The 27404-nt window shown below is 40.5% G+C and overlaps 1 protein-coding gene across 1 annotated transcript in view; it reads left to right on the top strand.

The window, feature by feature from the left end:
- The window catches only part of GMDS (GDP-mannose 4,6-dehydratase), a 409482-nt gene that overhangs the window by 328570 nt on the left and 53508 nt on the right, over positions 1–27404 (top strand). Inside the window, exon 9 of the mRNA XM_058027867.1 lies at positions 6774–6870. Coding sequence (XP_057883850.1) covers positions 6774–6870 — 97 coding nt within the window. The remainder of the gene's footprint in view (positions 1–6773; positions 6871–27404) is intronic.

The raw sequence follows: 27404 nt of genomic DNA, 5'->3' as shown, positions 1-27404 counted from the left end.
GTTTTTTGCAGGATTGCAGGTATTCTGAAATTTTTCAACCTCAAAAACTTATCTGAGAGATTTCCAGCAGCCTTTTCCGCTGCTACAAGCAATGGCACAGCTGCCTAGTACTGCTGTACAACCCAACTCTCAAAATTGATGAAATGATGGAGTAAATGTTCAGGATAGATGTCATGGCAAACAAAAGCTGGCAGAGCTCAAACCACATCTGAGAAAACTGGGCACATGTGCAGGGGCTCTTCTCTACTCCTACTTTGTGCTTTGTCAAAGTTGCAAATGTAAAATCTTAGCTGTCACATCATGATACTGCAGTAGAGAACAGAAAAAAAGAGATCCTGGCTGCCTCATCAACCAAATAAAAATATTTCTTTTATTTTTTTAGGTATTTTGTCTTCTTAACAATTCACATTAACTTGTACAGCTGAAAATCCAGGACAGCCTAAAAAGTCTTTCCAAGAACATAACATAATATTCTGTCCTAGCCAGTCATTAGCACATATCAGGACTATGTCTTCTAGCCAAAACAAGAGAGAGGGAAACTTTACTACATTTTTGTAACTAATAAAATGTACAGCTGCAATGAGACTGATTCTCTTTCTGAAATGGACTGTGAAGTGTTCATGGAAGTTTATCTACCTGGGGTGGATGTTTTCCTCTTACTTTTTTTTTCAAGGGAGAAATTTCAAATTATATTTATATAGTCCTCTGAATCATTCAAATTCAGTCCTTTGTACTAACAGGAAAGCCTCAGAGCTACAAATATTTTTCCCCTGTAAGGATTACTTTTTTTCTTCTTTTACTTTCCCTTCTGCCCATTACTAATTAAGTGCTACTTGGGGGAAACACTTCCCGCCTATAATTTGAACTTCAGCAGGGTAAACGAAACAGGCAAACGCTTGTCTTGACTAATTTTCTGCCATTAATCTTATTAAATTAGAACAGGATTGCAAAGATAGCCTGAAACCACTGCAGCACTCAGAGTTCTTTGCAGACTGCTACAAAGGCTCCTGTCTGTAAATGTGGAAACAAAAAAAAAAAAAAAAAACAGAAAAGGAAAAAAAAAGAAAACCTGTTCAAGCTACAGAAAGATTTATTGTGGTTTTTATTAACATAAAAATGCGTGCACATTTGTTACAGAAATATTCATTGCTTCCAGGATTAGAATTAATTCAGAAAAAAACAAATATTTTACTCTAGTCATTTGGTTCCACATACAAATTTTATCTTGACTAACATACTAGTTGGTCTTATAAAAGATCAGCCTAAAAAGGGGAAGTTTGCAGATAAGCTATAAGGTCTTCTGAGGTGAACTCCTGTGGCCTCTTCAGTGACAGTGAGGGTTGAACTGAGATTGAACTGAGGGAGGAGAGTTTTTCTGGTTTGTTACTTGGGGGTTTTTTGTTTGTTTGTTTTTTTCTTTTTATCTTAAAATGGAAGGCTGGGTTACAGAAACACATGAGATTTGAAGGATTGCTGTAAGAATGGAAAGCATGTGGGGCATGGAGGAGGAGCCATCAGCAGTCATCAGCAAAACAGCTGCTATTTCCAGATCTGGCTTTTGCCCATCAAAAATTGCTGGCTGGCCAGTGCTGTGTGTCATACTTAAATCAGAAAATAAAATTAAAAGCTTTCAGATGAAGAGGAAGGGAACAGAATCTCGTACAGCAACTGGAGGCATTTTGAAGAGAAGTAGTGGAAAGGAACCCAGCCATATCAGTGAAGAGTGCTGGCCTGGGTGAACCCTCACAAAAAAGAGTCCTCATTTAGGACTTCATCAGCTTTGTCATCATTCTCAAAAAAGAGTATATATTTCAGGGGCATTTAACCCACCTCAACTGGAGAATTAATTCTTTCAGCTGAGCATGCCCTCATTACTTTCTCATTGATACAAGGCTTTATCTGCCGGCAGATGCAATAACTGCTTCTGAACTGAAATTAAGGGTTGAAGACTATAGGAGTCTAATTATCTGACTACATAGGAGATATGAGGGTTTCTCCAGTAGAAAGACTAGGTAAGAATGAAATATGGTGTTTCATGGGAAATTCCATATATCTCACCCTGAAATTAAAATATTTGTCACAAATGCAATTTGGAAAAAAACCTGATGTGAGGTCAGTTGGACTCCTTTGTTTTTTCCCTAACCTCCACTTAAAGACAGAATAACTGAAGTAAGAATTTTTTAAACCATTCTAAAGAAAGAAAAAAAATCCATTCTTAAAATGTAAAAGTTTCTCTTTTAGATAATATAATTTTGTGTCAGGCTAAGACTAATGGAACTTACTTGAAACCAAAACTTTTCTTTCCATAATGCTTTAATTTTCACAGAAGCATTGATATTCTTTGAGAAAACATTTTCTTCCCAACACCAACTTTCACAAATTGGAGTAAAGGGACAGAGTTTCAAAAGGTTTCCAATGAACTGGAAAGAATTAAAAAAAAAAATAAAAGAAACAAAAAATAGGAAGTCTAGCATGTATTTTTTATTGTCTTGTAATATGGGGAGTAGCAATTTTTATGCAATATACTATTGGACTAGTAAAAAAAAAAAGACCACCTGATTCATCAGAGCTTTTGAAACAAAAAATATACATTCCTTTATGGTATCATGCTTTTGATTTAAGCACAAGGTCATGGTTAAGCAATACCAGTATCTATGATTACTTTGATGTTTCAGAGCTGCTGGCAAGGTTGGTGGTTGAGTTGGTGGCAAAGGAACATATGAAGGGTCATATTTAAAGTTTCCCAACAAAAGACTACTCTCAAAAATATATTAATGGTCTGTTATATGGTGTCAGTTTTGCTATTTATAATGTACCGGGACAGAATGAAGTGCTTTGGCCTAATTTTGTGTGTAGCAGAAATCAGGCCACAGATCTGAGAAACCTACACAAACGATATATCATATCAGATGTGGTGGAAAAGCAAAATCTTCATACAATTATATTTTTATTTAATTTACTGTTCAGTTTCAAATGTTAAAATATTTTCTATTGGCATTTATTTCATAAATGTGATCCTTCATAAAGGTGATCATGATAGTTTTATTTTTCATAAAGAAGCTGAGCAGCTGTAGCCTTTAGTGGGTTTCAATATTTTTTTAAATGCTATGGGTTTTGTTTCTATGTAAAGATCAAACAAGGAGATAAAATGCATATACTTGTTCAGTTTACCTCTGCTTCTGTGACAATTTTCATTTTTTATTTGATTTCTTCACCACCTCAAAAATATATGTACTTTGACTTGTTTCCTCCTCAGTTACAGCCAGACCATTTGGTCCATTTGCAGTGCTATTCCCACCCCTCCTCAATTATCCTGGCTCCCCTGTTTCCTTTCCTGCCCACCTCACACCCTACCAGGTGGGTACCCCAGCTTTTCATCCTCATAAATTCTTCTATACCTCTGAGAGTTTTCATTGCTTGAAGCTTGGTCTCTCACTGAATAGTTATAAGAAATGAAAAATAATTGGAACACCCAAAAATAAAAAAGCCAAAGAAGCATTCATCAACACTGACAATAAGTATTGTAACAATAGCAATATGTTAATGATAATAGATATGAAATTAGCCATAAATTAAATGCAGTCCATACCACTGTAAATCCAGAGTTTAAAAGCTCTTGGTGTGAAGAACTTTTCAAGAAAGTACACCTACTCGTGCATTTGAATCTTAGTTTAATGGAAAATTGTGAGGTCACTGATAGCAGTGGAAAATCAAAGCATTATGGAAGTTTTAGTTTCAGTAAAGTTTTAGTTTCAGTAAAGTTTTAGTTTCAGTAAGTTCCATTAGTGTTAGCCTGACACAAATTATATTAATAATATCTAAAAGAGAGGCAATTTCAGAACAGATTATTTTTCTTTCTTCCTTTCAGAATGGCTTAAAAAATTCTAACTTAAGTTATCCTGTCTTTAAGTAGAGGTTAGGAAATAAACAAAACAGTCCAACTGACCTGACATCAGGTACTTTCCAAATTGCATTTGTGACAAATATTTTGATTTCAGGGGTGAGATATATGGAATTTACCAAGAAACACCATGGCTGACCATTGACCATCACCCTGAGCAATCCCAAAGCACCCACCTCAGTCAGCGAGGCACTCGACATGCAAGTGCAGATGCAAAGGGCACCAAGCGTGCTTTGTCAGGAGCAGTTCCATGGTCTCACCCATCCTTCTCCGGGTGCAGGACACGCTGGCACACGGCTGGGGCCACCAGCTGTGGCAGGAAGCCCATCCCCTGGTGCAGTGGGAGGGTGAAGCCAGGCAGCGTGGGGCAGGCAGCGGCCTCGCTGCAGAGGCTCCAGGAGCAGCGTTCTGTGCAAATCCTGCACCAGGCCACGGGTGCTCTGGGCTTGGCACCAGCTGGGCTTGGGGGAATCCACTCCCCGTCCTCCATAAATCTAGCCCAGTCCTAAATCCCTCCAGCCAGGGATCCATTGTGTTTCCCCCAGTTTACACAAGGCTGTTTTGGTGCCTGTGTGGGCATCTGCCCTGCGGAGCAGCAAGCTGGGTAGTCTTTGTGGCTGGAGCTAGCAGAAACCACAGCACAATGTGAGGGTTCCCCATGCCCCTCTCCACCATGCTCGTGCTTCAGGATAATTTGGTGTGACATTTTCCAGTTAACAATTCTGACTGCAATTTGGCTATAAATTAAGGATGGTTTCGGTGTGGTTTTTTCCCTTGCCTTGTGGTTTGAGGGATAGGGGAGGGGGAGTTGGTTGGCAAAATGGATGTCTTGGTCCTGGTGTCAGGCTGGCTCCCACACTGTCCCTTTTATCAGCTGTATGATGATCCCAGCTGTGAGCATCGAGGTGCCAGGAGTAATTAGAAGCGCAGCTATCAAATGTTACTTTGTTCACAATGAGAAGCGCTTCTCTCTTTTTTTTTTTCCTCCTCCTTGTGAACTTTTCACATTACTGGGCTGAACAAAACGGGTGGAGATTTCTCCTCAAGCTATTTCTATTGTTATATAACTTTGATAGCGACATTAAGTGAGTCTTTGCTGGCTGGCTGAGCCTTCTGGAGCCTTTTGGGTGTTAAATGGGGTTCTCTGCTCAGTGACCTCCAACAAGAGCTGACGTCTCCTGATCTAAGAGCTTCCTGTTGTTTTACTGGTGACGGTTGGTTTTCTATTAAGCTCATTTGAGTCCTGCACATTTTTACCCTCTGCCCTTTAAAGGGAGGGACTAATGTTAGTTTTGGCTTCTGAATGAAAACTTCGCAGTTCAGGCTCACAACAGAGCAACTGCAAAAAAAAAAAAAAAAAGGGAGAAGGAAGAAAATTTAAATTATAATTTGTCTTTGGCATCATGGCATGCCCCATTAACAGCTGACTTCACTGTCACTATTATCTGTAGGACATTATTTCAATGTCAAATGTTCCCAGTATCAAGCATCCTACAGGCTTTGCTAGTCATTCAAAAGTCATGAGCTGTGCTTAAAAATTTGTGAGATTTAAGAACTTGCAATAATGCATATTTGGTATTTCCTTCTGCCTTTCAGTGTTAAACCTTCATGGGTACACAGAGGTCACATTTTCAGACTTTTCTCCGTAGCCCTCAGGGCTAGAAACTCCAAAATGAAGGCTGAGATTGTCAAAGAATTAAATTCTTCTAGGAGCTTGAGGGGGCAAGGGGGCAAGGAGAAATCATATCAGTGACAAAATCCCAAGAGCTGGGAGAAAAATTAGTAAGTGGGACGCTAGGGGTGCTTTTATTTCCTTGCTGGTGACTGAGGCTAAATAGCCTAAATCACAGTGCTGATTTAATTTATACAGATTTTACTTTAACATTAAAAAAGCTAGAGAATTTCATCATCACATTTTTAAGCCAAGCTGCTTCAGAGCCCCATGGTACATATATATGCTTAAAAGCAAAACGCAAAGAGAGGATAGAATTTCAATCATAACTCTGGATTTTGTGCATTCAGTGGATGATGTTTGATGCGCTGATGTACATTCCTACACATGTCATCTGGAGCATTTATTTGGAGTGGGAGCACTGTCCCCAGGCTTCCAGGCTGCAGCCTGACCTCCCCAAAGGCAGAGCTGTTCACCCACCAAGCCATTCCTCTTCTGCTGCTCCTGAAACCAGGACAGTCCCCAAGAAAATAATTCACAACGCAACCAGATCGCATGAATTACAGCAAATTGCAGGCTGTTCAACACATATGAAACTAATTTGGACTGAGGGAGCTGGCTTTCAGCTCACAGGTAGCAAGTAGAGTTTACAATACATGTATGTGGAGTGCCATGTTGAGGTAGGACCGAAAACCCAAGAACTGTTTTTGTTTTGTTTTTTCTAGTTAAGTACAAATTAAATTATGCAGCTTAATGCTATTCAAACAGAGCTTCACATCTATAAAATTAACATATTAAAGAGTTCCTGAAAGTATTGGCCAAAATACAAGAATTAAAAGTATTTTAAGAAAACAGCTTTGAATGAATCCACAAATGAAAAACCTCACTGTCATATTTATTTACAGATACATGAGACATTCTGAAATCAGGGCATTTTATTTTCCCTTAGCATTATGTGTTTAATTTGGAAGTCCTGTATTTTAGACCTTCCACTGAATCAAAAACCAAAACAAAGACTTCAAAAGCCATTGTTACTCTATTCAAGTCTAAACTCTCCCTTTGTTCCTTTAGCTAATGAGTTTATACTGTCCTGCAGGGAGAATTGACACCAGCCTCAAGTAAATGAAAGCAGGCCAAATGTTGGTAAGATCAGAGCACTAAAGTAATTATGGGTTGATTAAATGTTTATCTTCTTTACAGGTGGGAAGGGAAGAATGAGAATGAAGTGGGACGATGCAAAGAGACTGGCAAGATTCATGTGACAGTCAATCACAAGTACTACAGGCCAACTGAAGTGGTAAGAAAATGCCCTCCCTTAGCTTTGCAAATGAATAATCCAATCACTCAGCCAATAAATTGCTGCATTTGGCCAGCAGTCTGTGAAAACGGGTTAATTGCACTCCTGCTGCCAGCTTTTAGAGCTCCAAATTAGCCTGCTTGCTGGCCCCTCACAGCCAGCAAGAAACAAGGAGCAGGCGGGAGGAGCGGATGGCCCTCGCACAGGGACACTGCTGCTCTTTGGTCACCCTCCCGAGTGGGAGAGACAGTGCTGAGGGGCTAAAACATCATATGGGAAACACAACAAAGCATAAACCAGCTCTTTGTGAATGGGAATACGGGCATCTCTTCTCCAGCTGCAAGCAGGGAAAGCAGAAGGAGGCCACGGATGGGTTTGGTTATGAAGTTCCACCCTCTGTGCTTTCACTGTAATGTTTCAGCTCCAGCCACTGAGTGTCCTCTGCCCAGCTTACATCTGGGTGGGTAACTGTGGGTGCTGCAAAATCCTATTTTAGATGTGCTTCTATGCTTTGGAGGGTCCCACTCAGCAAATGCCCATTTGCAGAACATATCTTTACTCCCAGGAATGTTTCAGTGAAATCTGCTAAGCCAGCACATGCTGCTGGCTGGACCAAATCACTAACCCCTGTGCTCCAATCACCTAGTGAGGATTCTGGGAGAGGGGGAAAACCCAGCAGTATTTCCAGGTCAGGCAGGATGGTGGCAATGCACAGAGATGGTACAGGATGAAGCCTGGTTTCAGGACACAGGGAACAATAGCCCCAATTGTGCTATTTGGGAGTGGGTGTACCCAGGAGAGGATTTCTCCTCTCCTGGGGAAAGTGACACGAGCCCCACTGGCTGCTGACACAGCATCATCTGTCAGTGTGCCCATTCAGAAGAGCTGTGTGATTCAAGCAAGGGGGCGACAAGAGCACCTTTGTGTTGCTGACACAGATTGCAGGGTGGGAGTAGGGGGCTGCTGCTTGGCAGTGGGCATGGGCTCTAAAACTGAAATTCAGAGGCAAATAGAGACTTTCATGTTTGTTAAAAAGGGCTGGACCTGTGTATCAGAATCAAATGCTAGGAAGTCATTAAGAGCTGTCTGTCATTCTGTGCTGTGGTAAGGTGTCAGGGTGATAAGGAGGACAGAGACAAAAGGACTTGCGAAACAGGAAAAGGACACTTGACCCAACAAGTCTGTGCTTTGTGAGACCCACTTTCCTGCTTTGTCATACCTCTTACTAGCAAGTACGTATTCACTCCTCAAAATTCATGATTAGTATGCAGCTCTTTGGAAGTCCTCACTGTAGTTTCACGTTATTCATGCGCTCAGATGTTTTCTGCTGAAACAGTGCTGCCCGTGGTCCTCTTCGTCTGTGTCCCTATTGGTGTCCCTCTGGGAACACAGTTTCTGGATTTTAAATTCAGCTAATTATAATTACTGTTTTGGGAAGGTGCATAAGCACACATCCCTCAGGAATACTCAACATTTCTAGTGGCTCCATACATGAGAATAGGGAGGAATTCAAATACAGAGTGGAATGTGGGCTTGGAATAGGGCTGTGTATAGCCACAGGAGATGTCTGATGCTTATCTGAAATTACCTGGTTTCTCATGGCACAGCTTCCCTTGAACGAGGGCCCCATCTCTATCTTCCAGTACCCTCATCTTGCCTTGCTTTTAATGAAGTCCCAACTTGGTTCCTGTCTGTTCTTCCTTCCTGTTCTGTGGAACACAGGAAGGCTGTGAAGCTGCTCAAGTGTGATCAAGGTAGAAGCACAAAGTGAAGTACCTTTGTCCTAAGGAGCATGCAGAGGAACTCTGGGGGAACTCTTCTATGAAGAGATGTGATATCCTTTTTCTGCCCTCAGTTTCATTTTTAGATCGTCTCAGGATGGATAACCAGAATTGCTTTCTCCTTTTTGTTTTTAATTCTAATTTGATTTCCATTCCTTGTCAAAGGCAGGCAAACTACTGTTTGTTTCATTCAGGGAATCACATCTGTGCAATTCAAAATACTGGACCAAAACCCAATCCATCACAAGAAAGCAAGGAAGAGCAATGAAATAACTACAATGTACTGACAGCATGTGTCCCCTGCTGCCACTTGCACCAATACTGCCAAAGGCAAGAAAGCCTCAGGTTGACATTTTGGGAGGAGGCTTAGCCAGTTCAGTTAACAGCAATTCTGCTGTTGAATCACAGCTGACACAGAAAATCTGATGCTCAGATTCTCATGTCTTATTTGGAAACATTTCTGTCTGTCTGTCTCTCTAAAATTTAACATGGTATTCTGGAAATTGAAAATAAATATAATTTAATCTTGTGTACAGTCAGTTCTGACAGTGCCAATACATTCATTTGAAAACACATTTGTTTTCTTCAGTTAGTGATCCCTGGGGTCAAGGCCTCCCATTGAAAAGCTTAGCTGTACTGAAGAAGAAACCTTGAAATGTGAGACAGTCTTCTGGTCAAACTAAGTAGACCCTTTGAATGTCTTGGCTCTAAATCTCTTCACTCTGCTTTTGACTGCTGTGGGGCCCCTTGATATTTACTGGCCTTGGGAATTGTTCCTGCTAATGCTTCTAATGCCTGTCTCTCTCCTTCCTTCCTTGTCTCTTGCCAAATGCAAACCTATCAGTATCATTTCTTTCAGCTTTTATTGAATTCCTATCAGTATATTTTCTGACCCTTTTAAAATGCTTTTGGAGGTTAACCTGCTGCAAGGATTGGGGGAAAATTTTTGTTTGCTCCTTTCTTAAAATCAACAATTTTCACAGGAGCTTCACAGCAAGATTGCTTTCTATACTGAACTTGATACACTACAAAAGGTGCTTTCCCTTATTTTGCAAGCTTTTTAAGCACATGGCTAGAAAAGTCATGCTTTACATTCACCTTTGGCTCTAGGCATGTAAAGATCAGTTTCCAGTACAGTTTACTCACCTGAGAAATGTAGGTACTTCAGAAATTATATCATTAGTCTTTCCTACTTACAGTCAGAATATTCATATTGTACGTAGGCAATTTAGTGGGTACTTGGATTTAAATAATCTATTTGGCATTCACAAAAATAATGCTAAAATAATTTTCATTTTTTTCAAAAGTTAAAACTGAAATTCAATAAGCTTCTTGGTGAGCTAGAAACAAGCAGCCCTGCAGCACATAATGTCATAAGCATCAGGTCTCTCAACCCCAGAAGTTGGGTAGCTTTTACAGAGTTAGGGTCTGTCTTTAATTTTCTTATCTTTCAGCAGGACAATTACTATTAATTTGTATGCTTGAATTTCCCCCCAAGAAATGCACAATTTATTCTAATTAAATTTTGCCCATTAAGGTGTTTGAATTAAAGTACTTCTATTATTTTTGCATGGCAGAAATTACGCTAACAGTTTTATAGGTGCTTGCTTCATTTCATTGCATTTTCCTGCAACAGTGAAGATTAACTCCAGGTCTCACTGGTCTGTCTTGTCATCACAGAACTTAGATGTATCTATTTCTCACTTAGGAGTTTATGTCACTGTTTGAAAGGGGAAAATAAAAGAAGCCTTTTAGCCGTGTGTAGATGTTGTTTTTTCTCCAAATCTAATATTCTGCATGTGTAACAGAGAATTCTTCCCCTTTTCTCCCACCTGTTTCTGCAGTTGTCCTACAGCTTGTCTGGCGTAGGAACTGCAGGTTGGATCTGTGCTTCACATTTGTTATGGGCTGGCGTGGCTGTAACTCTGAGCATGTGCACACATCATCAATGCAAATTTCCTTCCTTTAAGCAAGCTTGGAAACTCTGTCACAATGTGATGCTAATATTTAAGTAGTCATCTGGCCTCTTATTATTCTTCTTCAAAGGAAAAAAGGGCATGCTAACTTGCTAACGTCTTCCTCTTGTTATCCACCTTAAGCAATTTTTCTCCCAGTTCTTTCTAGCACTGATATAATTGAAATATATATATAAATATATATATATATATGAGATATATATTTGTATATATAAAGTCCTATGTGTGTCACTTATATTAAATTGTCCTTCTAAAGTCCTATGTGTAACACTTATTCTAAATTTTGCATTTTTGCTTAACTGTGTTTGGCCTCAGTTACCCTTTTTCCTCCTCGGAATTAAGCAGGACGGCTTTAAATTTCAGTCTCTTCAGATGTTTTTTAAAAATTCAGCTCTGTGTTTCCCATGTTTCATAGGATTCCAGTAAAAATTCCTTGGGGCATATCACATTCTCCCCAAGTCAGCTTTCTTAAAGTCAAAAACATTTCTGAACTCCTCTAAGTGCTCCTGCCCTAAAGAGCATTTAGAGTCTAATGAAACCATGATCACAAACCCCTAAATGCCCCACACTTCCACTTCAGTTTTCATACAAGTTTCATTTCCTACTCTTAAGTTCAGAGCTGCCTGTGACTGTAAACTGTTCAGATATCTGCACGAGGAAACACGTGCTTCCCCTCCTCAAGGATCTTTTTGCTCATCAATGTCAATATGTGGCCTTTATTAACACTCATGAAAATGAAATGGGAGCATTCAAGGAAGAATAATCTTCAGATTATTTTCCTGTCTATTTTCCTCTAGCAGTCAGGTAAAGAAGTTGTGAACTGTCATAAAACTGACAGCCTTCTCTTATCTGTTTTCTTTCCTCCTTGTTCTGAAAATGTACGTCAACATCTGAGAACGATTGCCTCTGCTGTCCTTAATTCTCCTGCAAGCTGACTTTGCTTCTGTCTCAGCCAAAATGTTTATATTGTTCCTTACTTTAATCTCAACATTATCTGTGCATTGCTTTACCATCCTCTTCCTTTTATTTGTCCCTCCTGCCAATAAAACCTGCAGTAGATTGTTTGTTTGTTTTAGTTAAGGCCTTACATATCAGGCATTTCAGAGGTATCTCTGAAAATATACATGTCAAATTCAGTCAAGTAAAATAATGATCAGTAGTAACTTGTCTCTATAGCATCTCAGAGGCACTTAACATATTTTAAATATTTCTCAGCAAGCATGAGAAAAAGGGTTTGTAGAAAAATAGCATCACTGTGTTTCTGCCTCTGAAACATGTATGGCAGAGCAGACTGCATGGCTTGAGTGATACCATTAAGCAGTGGCAAAGCTGGGGGAGAGCCTGATGGCATTGTCATTCCTAGGGGATGCCACCATCCTTGAACAGATAGCTTTCTGCATTTTTCACCTCATCCTGATTTTGTTCATTTCGGTTCTTCCTTAGAAGAAAGGTAGATCATAATTGCAATCAATTTTTCCTTTCAATATGTCACCAAGCTGGAGAAGATTCAGCAGGCTCATGTCCAGTCTTGCTCCGTGTCTTGTTTAATCCTCTTAAGAGACGCTTAGCAGGAGCCCTAGCTTACCTCCTTTCCAGTAGGAGCAGATACCTAGTATGTGCCCCTCCAGGCCTCCCACACAGATTCTGACTTTTTGCCTCATAATTAGCTCATTACATCAGAATTAGACCAGCACATCCAGTAAAGGAATCCCTCTGGACACCACTGCTCACACACTGTGCTTTACTCAGTTGCTTCTCTTTGCGTCATCCTGCTCCTCCTCTGCTGTGCCTCCAACAAAACATTTCTCTGGCAACTTCTACAGCTGGCTCTGTTGCCCTTCTTCTTTCACCACCTCTTTCTTTGCTGTCATTCCTGAGGGTTTGAAACCAGCCATGTGTCATCTGTGACCTTCACATCTTCATTGATCTCCCTGAGACTCTCCGAGTCTGCTTTCCCACCCCCTAATGCCACAACCATCTGACAAGACTAGCCAGAGGAAGAGGGTGTCCTTACCTCCTGGGGTCTAGGTTGGAGTTTGGCTTTTGCACCTTGGGTGTCGCACCGTATGTTTGTCGACAAGATGAGTCGTTTTCCTTTGGAAGTGTTCAGACTGGCTGAAGAAATCTCTGACTGATTTTGGGCAATGCAATTTTCCATTCTGGGTGGGTAAAGAGATTGCAACCCCATGGAAAAGTTGGTGTGTAAAGATAAAGCTGTCATCCAGGCAGAAGGGTTGGTGGTTTTGATTCATTGCTCATTTTTCTAAATGATGTTGACACATAGCAATTAGTGGCAATCTTGGATATGACGGATCTGGGCTCAACTCCTGAAAACAGATTTTTAAATTAAACTTAGGTGAATAGAGGATTAAGGCTGAGGATGAGGATAGAAGGCTGTCTACCTCCTTAATTAGACCCTACCTGATTCAGCCAGGCATCCAAGCAAGTGCTTCACTTCAAGGGCCTGAATAGTTAATAGGGACAGTTTCCATATTAGTAGCCAAGAGTGTGTTTACGTTCATTGCTGCATCTTAATATGAAGGAGAGCAATTTATCTGTGATGGGAATTGAGAAGGCCAGCCCAAACATTGTGGGAGCTCAGGAGGTGACAGCTGATTATTCTCATTTGCCTGCCCCATTGTACAGTGCCTGTGAGCAGAGATGTTGAAATAGCTCAAGACAATTTCTTTAGTCAGGTTCTCTTAGGGTAGCTTCACAGGCAAGAAGGAATTATACCAAGTTGATGCAGATTTTTTGCATTCAGTTGATTTGTAGTTTTAATCAACTGCTGAAGCCCATAATTCTTCTCTGCCTTCCTAGCACTGGGGGGTCTTACTGCCACCTCTTCACATATTCATGTTTATTCATGCACAGAAAGTCTCTTTTTATCTCACCTCTTATCCCCTTGCCTCCCCCTTCTCTTGGGCTGCCATTTGGCCTGCTCCTCCCTCTTGTTATCTCTCTCTGTTGTCTCACCCTCATTTGGACCCTTGTTTTCTTATCACTGCCTGTCCTATGCCTGTCCCATGCAAACACTCCAGCAGATGTGGTGGGAAATGCAAAGCCTCTGAAGCAGAGTCACGAGGGTGGGAGAGAGACAAAAGCCGTGACAGAAGTCCAGGCTCAGGCAGCACCAAGGCACATTTGTCACAACAGCTAAGTGTTCCCTCCTGACAGCAGTCTCCACCACCTACAGCCTATTCCCCATTTTCCATGAGAGATCAGACATTTGAAAGAGACAAATTCTTGTTCAGACCACCTTCAGGCTGGTTAAGTCCAACCTTTTGGGGTTTCCAGAGAGAGTGGCAGAGTTGCTCAGCACAAATCAGTTCCCATCGTGGTTTTCTGAAGACCTTGGTGCCTGAGGTGCTTGAGGTCACTTACACACCTGATTACTGTTCAGATTTAAAAATGGGAGAGTGTCTGAAGATCTGTCTCACTTTCAGATGGTGTTTTTTTATTTTACAATGGGTTTTTAAAAGTCAAGCAATATGTTAACAATACTGTTCTCATTTGACTGCATTTCCCACATCATTGTAACCTTTTCTTTTGAGTGTGCTGTGCCAACTCAACCCTTGCAAGGGTTTTAGAATGGCAGCAGAGAACGGTAAATGATATGATTTATATGAAAATAAAAATGGCTTTTGAATACAGAGGATAGAGGTAAGGTTTCCTTCAGTAAATCTGGAATTAAGGGCTAGTCTCATATCTGATTTCTCCAGCCTTAGCCAGAGCTTGCTTGCCTTCAGCTGTTTGTACTTTATTTTATGAGTGAGTGGGCGTACAAAGGAAGATGACAGCCCCAGAGTGTTCATGTGCTTCATCTGAGAAGCCATGAGATGGTTGTAGTGTTGGCAATAGCAGTTTCTGCTGGGTTTGGATCAGTAGAAGCCTTGACATCAGCCTTATTCACCATAGGAATAAGGAGTGCTCCAGTAGGGGTTTGCTGGGGAAATAGGTGTCTCCAGCCTGGGCATGCCATGGCACATCGTATTTTTCTTCTTGAAAGATAGTACTTTAGGCCACTGATTGTCAAAATCCTGTGCTGCCTCTTGTAAAATATTTATCATTGTGACTTTGGTGCTGCTGGAGATAAGAGTGAGTGCAGTTGTCTCTCTGAGGGACAGTGTGAAAGGGCCATTTGGACCAGGTTAGGAGAAATGCATAAAGGCATAGCAAGTTCTTAGGAGTGAGGAGGGTGTGGGGGTTTGTCGCCAAAAGCTTTCATTTCATGATTTTTCAGGTGTTTCCCAGTCCAAAAATGACAGTAGGCATCTATCAATTTTTTTTTATTTCTTTAGTTATCTGAAGCCTATTCCCCTAGAAAATAAATAATAAATAATAAAACATCCCACTACTACGGGCAGTAGTGGGATGTTTTAACTTCACCTCTGGGGGGAAAAAAAGTAAAAAATGTTCTTCTAACAAAAAGAAAATCAAAATTGTCCCTTCAGTTTTTCTAAGAAAAGCCTAATTTGGAGGGGAGGAAGGTACTTTTCTAAGGGAGTCAAGACTTTTTTTCATTAAGTCCTAGAGGTCTTCTGTCTCCTCTCAAAAAAGTCAACACAGAGATTTTGTTCAGACTCATCCTCATCCTTCACCATTTGCTATCTCTCTCTAAAGGGAAAATAGTTGAAAGGAGGTGGAAGTTTGGAAGTGGTTGTTTAAGAAAATAAACCTTCACCTTTCCCCTCTCTCACCTTTTGAGTCATCATTTGTAAATTAACAACTTCATGAGGGAGGCATGAAGAGGTGGGACCTTTGCTATTATTGCTACTCAGTGGTGATGATGATGATGTTGAAGAGTGCTTGTCAAGTGATGTTGAGGATTAGATTCTGTATCTTCTTGTCTCATATTTATATTCCAGAAAAAAAACCATAACCATGATTCAAATTGCATCAGAACTTAAAAACCTTTTACACTGTTAATTGTTTTTTATTATCCTTAATACTTCCCTTGTGTTCAAGAAGAACTTGTATGGTTCAATAGCAGGGGAAATTGAGCCTTGTAGATATAAACAACTTTTAAAAAATGGGGGAGGGTAGGGAAGGAGAAGTATTGTTGCTGAATAAAACCTGAGAAGAATTATATCTGTGTCAAAAACATCTACAGTATTTGTCATGAATCAGGAAATGGTTCTTCATGCCCATCTTGGATGTTCCCCAGATTGTCTGATGTCCCAGCTGGATGGGTGAAAGAGAAGACAGTAATTATCTGCAGGACAGGAGAGACTTAAACATTAAGAACTTTATGCCTTGGATCAGCTGGAATTTTTGCTCATTCCTCACATATAGTCTCTGAGCTCACCAAAGCAGACAATATGAAAAATATTAACAGGATTGAAGAAGACATTAGTAATAGATTAAGAGTGCATGCCTCTCTTGTGAGACTTTTTCTTTCTTGATTTTTTTTTTTTCTTTCAGTCGGAAAATTCTAAAGGTGAGTAGGTGAAGTCAATTTTAATAATTCACAGACGATTATACATCTATTTCTTGTTTGACAGAGCTAGTGTTTAAACTATTAGCGTTGTCTGGCATAACATGAAACAGGATCAGTCACTCATCCCTTTGAAACCTCTAACCTGGCCTCATTTGAATTTCTTCCTTCCAGCTTTGCCAGTACTTTTTAATAGTCTTCATAGAGCTCTCAGCTGCCTTGTGACTACAGAATTTATCTACCAGGTTGTGGTTAGGAGCAGAGTAAGACAGACCCATTCCTCATCACGTTTTCTGCATGCAATGACACAGAAACCTCAGTGCTACAGATAGCCATTGAAATTCGAAACAGACCACTCGACTGCTGCACAGAAATGGGTTTTTAAATCAGATTTCCTTTCTGGAACACTGTTCTGTAATTTTTGAAAGCACTCTTTACTCTTTTTTTGCTTCCTCCAAATTGTTGAACTGGTACTACTTTGCAATCATGCTTTGTATTGGTTAGCTGTAAGGGGAACAGTGGAATAGCAATAATGAAAACAAAAAAAAATATGGTTTAAAATAGGACACCTGCCTGTTTTTTTTAAAGTGGTCTGCAACAAGTTAATGTTTATAATTCCCTACATGTCCTACTGAGTTAGTGGTTGCAGATCCTAGTTTTAAAAATTTCTAGATTGGGTAACTAGAACTTGAATTGCTTTTGTTTTGGCTTTTAATTCTGTTTGACTGATAAAATACTACGCTTCTATCTTCTGATTTTGGAAGCAAAATACTATATTGAAGCTTCTTTACAATAACCAAAACTTCTGACTAAAGTAATTGGCTGCCACTATAGTTTTTCCTCAGATAACAGTTGTAAATTTCCAAACCTCTAATCTTTGGCAGCACTCTCCTCTTGATCCAAGTTTTTGTTTCCATGTGTTGGTGGAGATTAAAAAGGGGGTTATGAAGGTGAAATTGGAAACAGAGGAAATGTGAGGTTTTAGGAAAAGCTCAGGTAGGGCCAAGTTTGCTCTGTCCACTGTTTTTATATATATAAAACAAAGCCTATTGGGGCCTCCTCTTATACTGCAGTGTCACCACTGATTACACATTGTGACATTGCTCCTCACTCAAAACAATTCTTCTGTAGTGCTAATCCTGTAAAATTACCACAAGTCTTTTATCCTGCACATAGTTGGCTGAAAGGGCTTGTAGAAAATTATCCAAGGTATTATTTAGGTGTGTTATTCCTGACCTTCCTTTCTCTGTCTCCTCCCCAGGGTGCCTATTGGTATTATCTTTGTATTTTGCATATTTGTTAGATGCCTTCTGGACAGCTTCCAGGCTTTAAAAATAAAGGCCAAAATTAATCTTGACGGATGAAGTGAATCCCAAGAGTGACATAGCTCAGGTATTATAAACAAAAAGTTGTCATGAGTAGAATATGACTTGCCCTATAGGTAAGCCACCCACCTCTATAACAATTCAACAGCTGTGTGGCATAAATAAATGCAAGGGTAAGGGGGACACGAGAGTGAAGACAAAAGCACAGGAAGGTGTGTTATTCACCACAGTAGGGATCCACAGCAGTGAAGAGTTAAGAGCATTGAAGAACAGCCACAGGGAGCTGGAGATGGATGACAGGCCATTTGTGCTGGAAAGTTCATGAGAAGTATTCTTATTTTTGTCTTCTAGTATTAGCAACCACAATTAATTCTGCTTTGGCTTAACTGCTGAATGGAATTAAGGAAAAAAATTGACTTAATTAAGATCTTAAATATGGCTTTGGAAAGGATTTCCTTCTCCAGAGTAATGCCTGCTATTTTTGATACCCTTGATAACGCAGCTTGCTATGTCTGCGAATACCATGGATGCAAACATCTACATCAGACATCTCATGTCAGCTGGGATCTACTTTCCGAGAAAGCAGGTTTTGGGGCCGTGCTTGTTGGATGAAAAACTTGTGGGGAAAACCCTTCATACATGCAGGTACACTACAGCTTGTGTACTTGCTGTAGGCTTTCTAAGGATCAGCATTATATACCAGAGTTCATCAAATGGCCATTTTGTACTTTGGCATGCTGACAGCTCATGACTTACCAGGACTTTGAGCTGGGAGGGACCGCTTAGAAATGTGACAAAGTGGTTGGAGTCGTTGTTGCTTTTGGCTGGGACTACCAAGTATTGTCCTATTTATCACAGAAAGAGAAAAGGGCCTGCTGAAGTGGTCAGAGGAATGTAATCAATAACTCTTTTTCCATACACCAACCAAAGAATGCCAATGGCAGCTAGAGACAGAAAGAACTAAGCACATTAGATGTGAATGCCCCCTTGGTTTGTATACCAATTTTTCCCTCGTTGCTGACCACGTCTTTTCCTGTAAAGCCTGCAGAATCTGGGTTATCCCTCAAGGTCTTTTTTAACTGCCAAGAACTCTGAGAGACACTGTTTGCAGAGCAAAACCCCAAAACCTCTACAGTGTCCTCAAACGCTGGGTGATACGAAGGCTTCCTCAGGGTTCCTGTGTAACCTGTCAAAGACAGCTCAGGAGATTGGCATGCTCCAGTTGAGATATCACACTTGTGATGTCAATTCCAAAAGCCATAGATTCTTAAAGCACAGAAATGAACTTTATATCAAGTTCCCCTACAGGAAAATGTTCACTTTGGATCAAAGTTCAAAGTGAATGAATTTTTTGCATTTCCCTTTTATTCATTGCTCACCATATCAACTTAACATATTTTTATCTTCACATAAAATTACAGTGATCTGTGTAGAAATGCACCATGAAGAAAAGCATTCTGTGGATGTAAATTATTTTAATTTGGACTTTGACTATTAGAGAAATTCCTGAATAGTAAGGAAAGGGGGAGTTAGACATCTCTGTAAGGATACCAATTTAAACTGTAATGCTCATGGGAAGAGATGACTTGACAATGCAGTGGTGGAGGTAAACAGACTCATTTCTGTAAAAAGGGTGTTGACAAGCAGTGATTTTTGGGAAGCCTCCAGACAGAGTCCAGAATACTCCAGACTCTGACTTTGGGGATTTAGGCAATATAAAAATTATTATTTAAAAAAAAAAAAAAGGCAACATCAGCTATGCCTGCAGCTTTTTTGTTTTTCTCTTTTTTTTCACATACTTTTGTTCTATTAAACATTTCCAGAAACATTGTACAGTTAAGCCTAGCACTGTGAAAAGGAGTAACATCCTCTTTTGATAAAGTCTTCCTGTGTTGCTGTTCTGTCAAATTGAGTATATGTCAGCTTCACATTTAGGCTTCTTCAAAAGAATAGAATATGTAGGGTCTTGAGCCTGACAGACCTCACGTGGACCTGAACTGAAATAATCCCATTGAGTATTATATTGTTGAGTATGAAATGGCCTTGTATATTCTCATGGCCTTAGGCGTAGATACAGAGATGGCTCCCTCCAAAACCAAGTTCCAGGCAGGCTGACAAAATAATTTCCTTATGTCCCATAGTGTTTTGCTTTGGTTTGTTCACATAACCCACATTAATTTTTATTTTGCCTAAAAAGGCAGTGCTTTGTGGAGAGGCAGCTTACAAGCATCCTGTTTTGTTGCTTCTGTTTTGCCCCCTCTGCAAAACACCCCACTGACTGCTGCTGCAAAGAAAGCAGATTCCTCTTTCTGTACCCTCTTATCCCTCCTGAAAACTCTCTTGTTGCCTTCAAAAATCACTGCATACCAGTGATGTGCTGTGACATCTTGAGCATCTTGATCACCACTTCTGTTTGTTGTTGCCTTCTCACACTGTGTCTCTGCTTATTTGTGCTCCATTTCCTGCACTGTGGGCATGGGAATGCAACTTGACCCAGTGATTCAGGCTGAGCAAAGGAGAAAAATCTAGTCACAACAGTGTGAAATGCTTCAGTGCAGCAGAAACAGGGTAAATTATCTCATATAAAAGCTGTTTGTCATGGTAGCAGTATGAGTTCATGTTGTTAGCAGGTTCAGTATGTGCAGCATGGCCTTGGATTATGAACACTTTGTGCAGGAAAACCAACATTTTGGTTCTGATTTGCAGCACAGCCAGAGAGGAAGATCTTGGGTGATGGCAGAGGTTTTCAGACACAGGCTGTAATAATCACCATTTCTTTGTAAAGATTTTAGAGACACATATGTGGGAAATTATTTATTAAATCTGTTAAGATTCTGCCCCATAAATGCTGACTTTCACCTGCCTGCAAAAGCTGAAGGAAGGATACCAAGCCTAGATTGGTGTCTGGATAACAAGACAGCTTTTCAGTGCCCTGAGATCCAAGGAGCTGGTCCTCTTGCTGGAAATTCTTTGGATACCATCTTTAAATGTTTTACAGTATTTTTATTAGTACTTTCCACTCTTTGGTGGATCAATGGAAGTCTGTTCTGAAATTTTAGGCACTTCTTTCTTTGCAGTAGCGTTTCAAATTAATGGTCTGCAACTGTAAACTTACATATTTGTACTGACACATTTTTTAAATATAAAGCCCTCATGTTCCTGCAGTAAAGGAAGATCCAAAAAAAATGAGAATATCTGGCACTCCAGTCTCCACTATCAGCTCATTAGCCAATTCTGCAAATTTATTCTTCATGTGGAAAAAATGTTGTGACGTAGTGGCTTGTTGGCTGTATCATACAAGTGTTACACTGGTAACTCTGTTACTATAAATTTCAAACCAGTGCATATTTTCAGCTATTGCAAGGTATCTTCATGAACAGTCCTGGTGGCGTACTTTAGTAACATATATTTTAGATTCAAAGCACTGGAAATGCTGTAGGCAGTAAATGTAATTTCATTCAGCCCATATATGGATTGTTTAGTAGCTGGCTTTTTCAAAAAGATGCAGTTAGAATCATAGAATAGAATCATAGAGTATCCTGAGTTGGGCAGGACCCACAAGGATCATCAAAGTCCAACTCCCAGCCCTGCACAGCACACCCCAAGAGTGACTCCATGTGCCTGAGGGCATTTTCCAAGCACTTCTTGAGCTCTGTCAGGCTTGGTGCTCTGACCACTTCCCTGGGGAGCCTGTTCCAGTGCCCAGCCATCCTCTGAGTGAAGAACCTTTTCCTCATACACAACCTAACCCTCCCCCAATTCAGGCTTCAGGCCATTCCCTCAGGTCCTGTCACTGGTCACAAGAATGAAGATATCAGTGCCCGCCCCTCCTCTTCCCCTCATGAGGAATTTGTAACTGCAATGAGGTCTCCCCTCAGTCTCCTCCAGCTGGACAGAGCAAGTGACCTCAGTCACTCCTCCTATGGTTTCCCCTCCAGACCCTTCACCATCCTTGTGTCCCTCTTTTGGATGGTCTCTAACAGGTTTATATCCTTCTTATATCATGGCACCCAGAACTGCCCCAGCACTGGAGGTGAGGCTGCCCCAGCCCAGAGCAGAGCAGGACAATCCCCTCCCTTGCCTGCCTGGCCATGCTGTGCCTGATGCCCCCCAGGACAGGGCTGGCCCTCCTGGCTGCCAGGGCACTGCTGGCTCGTGGTCAGCTTGCCACTGACCAGGAGCCCCAGGTCCCTTTCCATGGGGCTGCTCCTCTGGCTCCCCAGTTTGCACATCAAGTACCTAATAGATCCAAATACACCGAGCTTGTTGTTTTCTACTAAGAATTGCAAATTTATATTAAGGATCAGTTTGTCATTGCTTTGATGTGACCCTTGGGGAGTCCTATATGATTTCTGATGCTATAGACTTGGAAAGTTTTGTGCAGGGAGCTAGGAACTAATTTTCATTTAAACTGTGACATACCCATATTTCTACAAGAAAATGGGCTTTGCAGAGGAAGTTTATTATTACCAAGCTACTTGAGTGAAGGCTTAGGTATCAGATTATTTCTGCTAATGGCAATGTCATGTGGAGTTTGTACAGAATTTTTGCAGGGCTGAGGCTTGTCTCCCATCCTGTTTCTTTTCAGTATGTGCTGGTGCACTGGATGACTTACACCCCTCTGTTGAGATACGCTGCCTTCATGCTTTATTATTCTCCCTACCCTTACGCTTAATTCTCTGCATTTTTGTTATCTGATCATCCATTTTCTGATAACATCATTAGTCATTCCACGATTTTCCTTCCTCTTTCCCCTCAATTGTCTGTTGTCACTCCTTTTTAAATGTATTTAGACGTCGCATTTTTACTGTTACATCTCTTCGGAGCTAAAATACTTCTGTTTTATTTAATGGGGATTTTTTTTCCTCAAAAGAAATATGAGACTCTTGCCCCAGAACACTAGCTCTCCACTTCTATTACTCCCCAGCACCTATACTGCTCTCTGTTTTTGCTGCCCAGCTAGCTGAACATGCAAGTGTCTTCCCAGTCTTTTTGCACAACCAGAACTTCAGGTTTTATTCTAGGAGATGCCTTTTAAAAACATCTCCCAGAATCCAAGAGCAAAAACAAAAAAAAAAGCACATGCCTGGAAATATTCTACTGGTGAAAAGAGGGAAAAGAGCCCAGCTTCTTGGTGTAGGTTGTTGTCAGGAATTTTTTTCCCCCAGATATTGGTAAGTAAGTGAAACAGAACTTGATTTGGTGTTCATTCTTGATGAAATGCATGTGTTATGCACATACATGTGCTTTCTTTCTTCTCTGTTTAAATCCCATTTAAACAGTGCTCAGTGACTGCTGGGAGTTGTAATCCATGTGCAACTCTGTCATGAGGCAAACACCAGCTGGAGGGACGGCTCTACAGTCTGCAACCACTTGAGCTGCTGAGGAGTCATAAAAGAGGGAAAAAGAGGTTCATGAGAACTCAAACAGTGCCTTTTGGAAAGTGTTTCTTACACTCTCTTAAAAGCTAAGAAGTCTGTATCTTGCACAGTTTCTTGTGCTTAGCCAGGGACAAGATTACAAAACAGAAAATGACAGAACTTCACAGCCAAATTGGTACTTTCTCAGATTTGTTTGACAAGATATTTCACACAGCTTCAGCAGAAAAAACTGCTGTTTACTACGTAGAATGAAAAACAATATTTTTTTTCTTTTTATTGAAGGAAACATTTTTTCCCCTGACAGCATTACGAACAGTTGTGAATATTCCTGTTTGGTCCTTTACTCCTGATAGATGTTTTCATTAGCCATCTCTAAAGTCCCAGTTTGGGTGTATTTCCAGAAGGTTATCTGAAGCAACACAGATGTTTGGAATTTTGCCATTCTTTTAATTAAATAACGTGTTAGGGTATATTTATAGCTTTGCTGATTCAGAGCCATAGGTTAACAACTCTTGTACTCCAATACTATTGAGTAATTGCCCAGAGCAGTATCCTAACACTTCTGTAAAACAAAGCACTAGGGACTGTTAGTGTAGAAAACTGTGGAATTTTATAAGGGATTTTGACCAGGGAGCACTATTAAAAATAAATACCTCTATTTATGGGTGTTGGCTAATGAGTGGAACATTAGAAAAAGATGCTAAGTAGTGATAGCTTCAGCAATAAAATTACAAATGACAACAGATATTAGTTAGTGGTGAAGATATCATAATTGCTCTTACTGAGTTTCCTGCCTATTTTCCTTGGTGTTATGCTCAAAAATAGCAAAGTAATTTATACCTGTGCTATAGAAGAGCAGATCTTGATAATGTTTGATGATAGCATTATTTAGAACAAATATTCTGGCTACATGGATATTTGAACTTGGGGATCTTCAAATTAAGTACATCCCACCCTTCCTGCTTGTAATTGTTGGCCAAGGCAGCAAAGGTTACTGAAATGAGAACCTTAGGAACTGTTGTTAGTGGAGAATGGGAAGGTAGCCTGACAAACAGCATACGTCCTCTTAGAAAAATATGCTGAATTGTGGTTGTAAGCTGTGGGCTATGAAACAGATCTCTTAATGCTTGACATACACTACAAATGGAGCCATTCATCCTTCAGGTGAAATTGATTTAAATGTACTGTGGTGGAGCCTCTTGCAGCATACAGTGGTCAGAGAGGTAAAGTGTGGAAATGATCAGTCAGGTGGAGGCTGAAATCCTGACCACAGCCTTCAGTGGACTCCAGGTCTCATTTGCATGGTGTGTTTCCACAAAAGGGATCCTTCTTCCTGGAAAGTGGATGCATTCAATAAAATGCTTTATGCCCCTCAGTGAGGGTTTTTGATAGGATGAATGCAAGGAGAGGGAATGGTAATTCCACCCTAAATCTGGGCAGCATAAGAATGGGAATCGTTACAATTTTGTTTGTTTGTTTTGGTAATTTAAAGAAACACATGCACGCATATGCACACACTCTGTCCTGTCCTGCCAGTTTGGAAATTTTTGCCTCCTTCCCTCTGCTTTTCCTCTGGTGAAGTGCTGCAATTAGAAGGCCTCATGCTGCAGCTCCATTGCCGCTCAGATGCTTTCACTTAATTGCTGTGATCATGAAGAAAGCTTTGAAGGAAAAAAAAACCAGTGATACCATGTTTAATTCCATCCCAAACTCAGTTCCAAATTAATAGCTGACAGTAATCACACTGCTATTAGATAGAGGGACACCGTAGGCAGTTCCCTGGGATCTTGAGTCCTGCTTCAGGGTGGAATTTGTGAGTGAGGCATCCCCTCCAGGGTTACTCACGGAGGAAGGAAGGCATGGCCGGTGCCTTGGCCCGTAGGCTTGAAATTGTTGCCAGCAAAGCTGGAGCTCTATGAAAAGGTCTGCAGTTCAGCAGCGTTGTAGTATAAATACACCTCTGCAGCCAGGAGCAGTGGAAAGACAGAGACACCGAGGGAAGGCTTACTTTAGCTGCAAATGTTCATCCTTTGGAAAACAAGTATTTCATTTCACCAGTCATACCCAATTCAAAGGTTCTTAATATAAGCATCTCAGAAGTGAGTTCAATTTTCCAAATCAGCTAACACTGACTGACGGGCATTGTTGACATGATAAAGAAAAGCAGTATATTTACTGCAAGTAACCTTGCCCAAGCATAATTGTCTTCAGTAATGGCTGAGGTGACAACTAAGTGGTGTTTTCTGTTGTTTTCCATATTCAATTTCCTTCAGATAAAATGGTGGTCTTTTATTTGGAGGCACTGTGAGCTGAGAATAACAAATTTTACTTAGCTAACACAAAATAGTACAAGTACAAAATTTTGCATGTATTCAGTGGCAGTTCTGACCATGGGCTGGAGAAATGTGACACCTGTGCAGACAAGCAGAAGAGCCTTTGTACAATTTAAGATTAAATTGAAGACTTTTAGTGTCCAAGTTACTTGCATTTTGAGGTGAAAGGATTATTAGTTTTCCAAAATAAAAATTTTTCTTTGGAAAAACAAAACAATAATCGTTGCTTCAGCAAGATTTTCAACTTGAGAAGTTTTTTTGTGACTTTAAATTCTCTCTGTTTTCAGTCCTAAGCTCTTGATCTAGGATTGGTGTAATATAACACACATTATTCTTGGCTGCCTAAACAAGTTTTTATTAAGTTACTGTGCTCTTTGCAATCTTGGAAACTTTTTAATTCTCACTTTACACTTCAAAGTTCACAGCTATCTCCGTGTGCGATGCAAACACTGGCTGTAAAATGAGCAAGTGAAACACCTCCCTGCAATTAAGAAAGGAGGTGGTTTCCTCAGTGGAAATAATCTGCATTGGCCATAGCAAGAGCTACAGTTCAGCATCTCATTTAACACTTCAGATTGTCTTTGCATATGTGGGCTTGAGTCCAACAGCTTTAGGAAATCCTTGGTGGATACTAATCTGGAACACAAAAAGCAGAAGTCCTTCTTCAACACAATTGATAGCCTCTACTTACCAGCAGTCTTTGGGCTCAATTATCATGGAGATGCAATTAAGTGTCTTTCACTGGGAGGGTGGGTCCTTCCAGCTCCAGGAGGAGAGGTCACAGATGGGGCGGCGTGGTTGTGTGGTTAAGGGTAATTTGGCTTGCTCAGAAAAAGGTCCAGACTCTGGGCACTTATCTGAACACATGCAAAGCCAGACAGCACGAAATGCCATGTACCAGCAGCCCACCACATGCCACCAGGCATGACCCATCCAGACTGCAAATTCAGGCTTTTTTGCTTTTTTTTTTTTTCTTTCTTCCTGTGTTTTCTGTCAAGCAAGTAACTTTGACTTGCATCTCTGACTCGCCCTGAGGAAAGGGACACAATCAAGTGGGCAGTTTTAGTCTTGTTGACTCTGTGGAAAGGAAATAGATTATAATCTTTCCTGCAGGTATTTGTTGTGCTGAATTCCCTCAATGAGCTCTCAAGTATTTTATTATGTGTTTCATGGGACTCCCCGAGCTGCAAGCTACAAAGAGGGAGGGAGTTTCATTATCAAAGTTGTGATTAGTGCCATGTCCAAAATGTGAAATAGTTGAATTAATAACTTGTTTACATGTCTGAGACAAAGCAAATAGAGACAGTCACTTCTTGTTGAGAAAACATGCTTTCTTGGCAGAGCTTACCATAGATGTTTCCAGCAGAATCTTCACTCTTTTGAATCTGTCTAGTGTAGAAGAGAAGTGTTAGCTTCCCAGTTCAGTTTGAGATTTGACAATGCCCAAGGGAAGGGATGTGTCAGTTTTAAGGAATCCCCCACGCCCCACAAAACTTGGAAATTTTACATTTATAACATCATGTCTGCCTTGAGGAGGCAAAATGTTGTTATCAGTATTAACCTTTAGCTAGTTCTTTGTATTATTTTCAAATGGGCATATTTAACTCAAAAGCCAGCCTGGCTACCACTCTGCATCAATTGTCAGCATTATATGAACATCAGCATTTAAGTATCTCCTTATGCATAGATAAGCAAGGTACAATCAAGGTTTGTAGAGGTCTCAGAATCTTTAACTTGTATTAATGGATGTACCTTCTTTGACTTGTTTTTTCAATGCAGTTTTAAAGGCAGGCACAAGGATTTGTGACAGTTTTGTTGACACAGCCCATTCAGAGCTTCTCTTCCAAGAAAATAGCCACAAACTGAGCAAGCTTTGTGAGCCTTGTCATTAAACGCTTTATGCCTATTCCCAGTTGCACAAATGTCACTTGGTCATATTAGATGTTCTGTCCTTGCAATTTCAGATATCAATTTCTTCCACATTTATCACTAATTTTTTTAGCTTCTTGTATGATGTAGGAAAATCAAACTAGTGTATTTGGGATCCAAAGTAGCTGTGGGATGACAGAGATTGCCTCAGCTACAGTCTCAGGCATTTCCTTTTCATACTTTCTGAAACAGATTCTGAAGTGAGAGCTCAGTCTGTCCCCCTCTGTTATTCAGTGTGTTGTGTTGCATCCACCTTGTCCTTCATGTCCTGTGAGTGCTTCTCTTGAAGTCCTGGCCTGCAGAGGCACATGCTGAGCTGCACCCTCCCTCTGCATGTTTTCATTTCTCCCTGGTGCAAAGCAGGCCCAGGGA

This window comes from Melospiza georgiana, chromosome 1 (genome assembly GCF_028018845.1).
Source record: "Melospiza georgiana isolate bMelGeo1 chromosome 1, bMelGeo1.pri, whole genome shotgun sequence".
NCBI classification, from domain to species: Eukaryota; Metazoa; Chordata; class Aves; order Passeriformes; family Passerellidae; genus Melospiza; species Melospiza georgiana.
This window is presented reverse-complemented; position numbering and strand designations above follow the sequence as displayed.